Source organism: Pteropus medius, unplaced genomic scaffold (genome assembly GCF_902729225.1).
Source record: "Pteropus medius unplaced genomic scaffold, Ma_sr-lr_union100, whole genome shotgun sequence".
Lineage (NCBI taxonomy): Eukaryota > Metazoa > Chordata > Mammalia > Chiroptera > Pteropodidae > Pteropus > Pteropus medius.
The window spans coordinates 3,957,052-3,963,051 of NW_024345481.1; the positions used below are offsets into that span (position 1 = coordinate 3,957,052).

Here is a 6,000-nt window from a genome sequence, read left to right on the forward strand (position 1 = left end):
AATTACATCTAAAAATAGTTTTGAATGGAATACATGGAAATGAAGAGATTATATATGGATATCATAATTATTTCAAAATTTCATTGTTGTTAAAAAGGCCCATCAGGGAGAGATGGCCCTTGAACTGGTTTGGCCCTAGGACCCTTGGGTTTCTGCCAGCTGGTTTGGTCCTTTGTGTCCACGTCACAGAGGGCCTTGTCCCTCACCCATACACAAAGCCTGCAGCCCAACAGAAGAAACAGCAGGAAAAATATGTAATTGTGAAAGTGTTTTGGAGGCCAATTTTGTGAGAGTATTTAAGCATTGGTTTATAGCTTAAAGACAAAATTAAAGTTCTGCCTCTGTAGGAAAGCTTGGGCAAAGGCCAAAGCTTTGGGCAGAAACTCATTTGCTAACAGTCACCAAGCGTCCAGTCGTGACAGGCGGCATGCGAGAACATTGGGTGCAGACTCGCCCTCGAGAAGCTCATGATTGAATGGGAAAGACGGACATGCAACACAGCGAAGTTCTGAGTGCTATGGGGTCTGTGGTTGAAGCGACATTAATTCCTTGGGGTGGGTCCCAAAAGCTTTCACACATGGTGTCTGAGTGCTTGCTATGTATCAGACACCGTACTGGACATGGGATAAAAGGCAAGCCACAGTCTTTGCTGGGAGAAGACCTGGGTGAGGAGCTAGCCTGAGTGGGGTCCTCGAAGCCATGGACGTAACTGTGATCTCCTAGAGAGAGAAGAGGGCCTAGGGCCAAGCCTAGATGAGGAGACTGCCCAGGGAGGAGGAGCTGGCACCAGTGTACCTGGAGCACCAGAATTAGGGAGTAGAAGAGGCAGAGATGGATGCATTTGCCGGTGCGAGTATTCATTATTATTAGACTTTTCTGTCTTGTTCTCTTGAAGTCCTTGGCTCGCATAAGCCTTATCTCATTGGAAGTAATTAGGCATGAAAAGAACTCGTAACAGAGATTTTTAAAAATCTGATTTCATGTTGTATCAGTGTTCTGCAGTTATCTGTGACGTACTTGTTCCAGAACAGAGTAACTTCCTCCATCATCGCTTGACAACTAGACCGTTAGTGCTGCTCTTTCCCCTCTCTCCCATCTTAAAAGTGCGCTGTCTTCCCACGAGAACTGTGGCCGGAACTGACTGGGGGCAGGGGCAGCTTGGGGGCTGATTTTTTTCTTCTTTTTGCTTTCGTGCGTTATCGAGCACCGATAACGCGTTATGTCACTGGTCCTTTATTCGGAAGTTAGGTGTCTGTTCTGTTGTCTGGTATCTGTTTCTCTAAAATGGAAAAATGTGAGTGTTATTCAAAAGATTTCAGTGCAGAGACCTTTCCTCCCTCCTGGCACAGATGCTTCCTGCCTTGTGTCATCTAATGTGGCAGGCCCTGGGGGGATGTGGCGAGCAGAGCAGACATGGTCCAGTCCTCAAAAGCTTACAGTCTAGTGTGGGAGTCAGACAGAAATCAGATAATCACATGGTAAAGATAGAGAGTCGTGATGCTTGCAGCAGTGGGAGATGTGGAGGTGACGTGAGAACCCACAGCAAGAGGGGCCAGGGAACTTGTTGGGATCGATGTATGTTAATCTGGAGTCCTCATGAAGAAGAATCGTTTGCCGTCGCCTGCTAATGAGCTATCGGTATTAAAAATAAAAAATCGTGTGTGATAAAGTGGCTCCTCAGCCAGCACCAGGGTACAGAGCTGCTCTTCAGAACATACTGAACAGACGAGTGCAGATGTGGAAAGGGGGAAAGCCTGCCTCCTGGGGCTGTCACCCAGGACATTCACTTTACAGTGCAGTTCTGACACATCTTTTTCTTCTGAAGTATGTAAATTGTACATTTCAGTTAAAGTTACTGGAAGTCATGTTCCGTATTTATCATCGTTTGAAACTGCTTACCAACACATTCAGCATCTGCCTTTCCGGAGCTTCAGCAGGTCAGACCCGCTCCGGGGTCTCCGTTCCTCCGCCTGTGTCCTTGAGCTGTTTGTGGACGTGACGTGCATGCTTATTACTTTCTTCGTTGACAGCCCCAAACTCCACTTTTTGTAAAATGATTTTCATTGTGTTCCTGTTAGTTTTGTCTGTTTTTCCTTTAAGTGGCATGCACCAATAAATTCATCACCATCCCTGGGCAGGGAAACTGTTCTAGCCCCACCCCCTTTTTTTTTGTTTACAGTCATTAAAATGTAGATCGTGTTTAAAGAAATTTTTGATGCACATCGATTAATTCTAACAGCTCTGTAAATTCTGTGAGCTTATTATTATTCAAATGAAATATATTTCCCTTGCAGTTGATCTCTCTTAATCATGAGCATTTATGTCCTAAAGTTGCCTTTTGATTGTCACCGACTTTAATTCATTCATTGAACAGCAAATACTGTGTGGCCACTGTACCCGAGGCTTTTTGAGGTGCCAGCAGTACAGCCGTGGACAGTATGTGCCCAAAAATTAGCGTCAAAATCTTAAAAGCAAAAAGAAGCAAAGATGTAAACAGCCTTAAATAACTTTCCCCTTGTGTAAATACTGGCCTTTCTGCTTGGATGGCCCTGGCTTGACCACTTAACGGCTCTGTCAGCTTATTTGACCTTCGGTGAAATGGAAACAGTTTGCTAGGTTGTCACAGCGAGTTGCTCAGGGGGAGACAAATCTCATTAGACACAAAAGATGGAAAGTTTTAATGGCAGCAGATGCAGAGACTGCAGGGCCCACTACCCGAAGCAGAAGGTAACACAGCCGTGCTCCCTGTGGAGGTCCTGCTCCCCGGGCCCCAAGGTTCCCCTCGGGGACATCCGTCTAGAAGATGTCGCTTGTCAGGGAGCTTCCAGCAGCTGCAAGATGCTCCCATGCTGCTCTGATGGAGGGGTCACCCCCAGCCAGCCTTCCTCTGCCCTGCCTATGCACTAGCTCCGCCATGTCCACCATGTGCCCATCCACGACCCGTGGCGCGGTCCTCCGTGTGAGCTCCCAGACTGGGGGCGTGAGGGGGATTCCCGAGGGACAGCCCGCAGCACACCCAGGCCTCAGCCTATCCAAGTGTCATTACAGCAATGCCAGTACTTAGGATTATTTTGACAGATAATGAAGTAAAAAGCTTTTAGTATAGTGCTTAGCACAAAGCAGCACTCAATGAATATATTAATTCCATTAATACATTGTAACATTAATTATTGATTCATACATTAGTACCATTCTTATTCACAGTGAAAACGTTAGACAACCTGTTTCAGGAGCACCTTCTTTTCCAAATATGAAACATGTGTTTTCTCTTGAAACATACACGGACAATTGATTTATTCTAACATACACCTAAGTTTTCTTTCTAAATTTGAGAAATTCCTAACAACCAAGCTCTGCTACTTTTTTATTTTCCAGAAAAATAAATGAATATTATCCTCTTCTTAACCCTCCACCTCCACACCCCCCACCAAAAAAAAAAACAAGAAAGCAAAAACAGTCCACAAAAAGTGAAACTGATTTTGCTAGTGTTATTTGAAATGTCCAGACAACATAATGAATATATTTATTGTGCCGTTAATCAGATTTCAGTATTAGAGGACTAAAATTCTTGCCATAACGACCAGCTAAATTACTACTTAACGCTTTGCACACCCCCTCAGTTCCTTACCTGGTCTGTGTATTTAATTCTAAATCCGTGTCATCCTTCTAAACAAGTTGATGTGATGAGGGTTGCCGCCAGCCGCGGCCCTTCCTGCCTGACCGTCGTGGTCCTTGTCCTCGCTTGCAGGTGCTGTTCGGCACGGCCGATGGGCAGGTGATCGTCATGGACTGCCATGGCAGGATGCTGGCCCACGTCCTGCTGCACGAGGCCGATGGCGTCCTCGGCATGTCCTGGAACTACCCCGCCTTCCTGGTGGAGGACAGCAGCGAGAGCGACACCGACTCGGACGACTACGCCCCGCCCCAAGGTAGCCGGCTGCGGCAGGGCCGGGGGCGGGGGGTGCGGGGCAGAGGTCATGCTTCCCGAGAGAGGCCTCAGCCCACAGGTCCCCTTGGCGTGACCAGGCCTTTTTCAAGTGGGACCCAGTCTCGAGTGAAGTGTTGATCGTGTCTTTAGCCTCGTGGTAATGAAAGTCCGCATCTTAAAACATTGGGCCAGCACACTTTTACAAAGAACTCGACTAGACTGGATGCAGGTTTACTCTTCCCCACTCGGCATTGGACGAAAGAAGATTCAGAGACCGTGGTTATGCAGCAAGTCCAGAGTAGGTCCAGGGACAGAATTCAGTGCCTGGTGCTGCTCTGACCAGCTGCCCCTCTCAGGAGCAGTGGGGCTATTTGGGGTGACAAGGGATGTGCCTCTCAGACAGAGCAGACCTTTCCTGGTGGCCAGAGGAGTTTGAGTGCAGAGGCAGGCGCCTGCAGCATCTTTGGGTGAAGCAAGGGAGAGCGATAACTGGGGACCCCCTGCAGCATCTTTGGGTGAAGCAAGGGAGAGCGATAACTGGGGACCCCCTGTGAGCGGGACTGCCTCGGCGTGAGCCGAGCGCGGATGCCAGGCAGCCCACCTGGATGGCTGCCAGGGATGAGCGTGGCATGGGTGCGACGCCCAGGGGAGCCATTTGAGAGAGTCCTGACCTACCCTGGCCCGGGAGGGGACCTGGCATTTACTTCTTGAAATAACACATGGAAGAATCCAGAATGTGGTTCGTCATGGCTCCTTTCTTAATGCCCAGTGAGTACTCCTGGAAGTTACGGAGCAGGATTTTCCTCATGCTGACCGCACTGCGGATGTAGCGGAATTCTCTATGAGCCACACCCAGCCTCAACCTTCTCTCAGATTTGGGGTCTCTTGTGGTAAAAACTTAACAAAGCACTCATGGTGGCTGCCGTGGCTGCTCATGTCCTAGAACATTCAATAAAAGAGCACTTAGGGTTGAAAAGCAATTTTCCTCTGTATTTTGGAGCAGGATTAAGAAAATACGTTCGTTCCCTTTCCCGCCATCCTTATATGTTATATGACATTCCAGTAATTTACGTTTACACATCACTAGAAATATATAACACATTAGCACACAGGTTAATAAACTTTTCACACACATTTTCACCACCGCACAGCAGAGCTCAAGGACCCCCACTGCGTGTCTGTCCCCATCCTGCCTCTCATTCCAGGGTTCTCTGGTGGCGTGCGCTGTCCCCCGCTGGCCTGTGGAGTCCTGAGTGGTATGGGACGTTGCCTTGCTCGGTAGCGCCCCAGCCCCGAGTGCGAACTGCATTCCCAGGCAGTTTGCAGTGCGCTCTGCAAGGCTGCAGCGTTGGGGACCTGGATTTAGGTCGTGTGCTCATTGCCACTTTTTCAGTCAGCATTTCTGTCCCCACAGATGGTCCAGCAGCGTATCCCATCCCGGTGCAAAACATCAAGCCGCTGCTCACCGTCAGCTTCACCTCGGGGGACATCAGCTTAATGAACAACTACGATGACTTGTCTCCTACTATCATCCGCTCAGGGCTGAAAGGTACGGGAGGCTGCATGTGACATTCCAGTAATTTACGTCAGCCTTCCAGGCCGGGTGTCACACACCCAGCACTTGCCGATTCCAGCCTCTGCAGTGACCTCCGGGCTTAACGGAGTCTGGTGGTAAGGGCCACTTACGTTCGCTCCTCTGCTAATCTGGTGAGCCGCCTCCGAGTCTCGCCTAGTGGAGGGATTTCTGCCAGCTTCACTGCTCTCCCCCTGCGGCAAGAGTGGCCCTCTCTCAGACACACAGAGCGTTTGTCCCAGCGGACACGGTGTCCTCACAGTAGTGGGTAGCAGGCGGTACCTGGTGTTCTTGAGGCAGCAGACAATGCCCAAGACAAATTTACACGGACGCCCTGTCATTTTAAGGCTTATCAAGGAACTACTTATTGCGTAGTACCGTGACCTGAACAGATTTATGGAGGCTCCACAGTTGCCAGACCGAGGCATGGATGCGAAGGTCAGCTGACTGCCTAGTCAGGCACTGGTACCTTCCTGATACATTGTGAAATGCTGCTCTC

The 6,000-nt window shown here is 49.1% G+C and overlaps 1 protein-coding gene across 1 annotated transcript in view; it reads left to right on the forward strand.

The window, feature by feature from the left end:
- TULP4 (TUB like protein 4) overlaps window positions 1-6,000 on the forward strand; it is a 188,850-nt gene that overhangs the window by 132,753 nt on the left and 50,097 nt on the right. Inside the window, exons 5-6 of the mRNA XM_039873905.1 lie at window positions 3,749-3,929; window positions 5,343-5,477. Of these exons, the coding sequence (XP_039729839.1) occupies window positions 3,749-3,929; window positions 5,343-5,477 (316 nt within the window). The remainder of the gene's footprint in view (window positions 1-3,748; window positions 3,930-5,342; window positions 5,478-6,000) is intronic.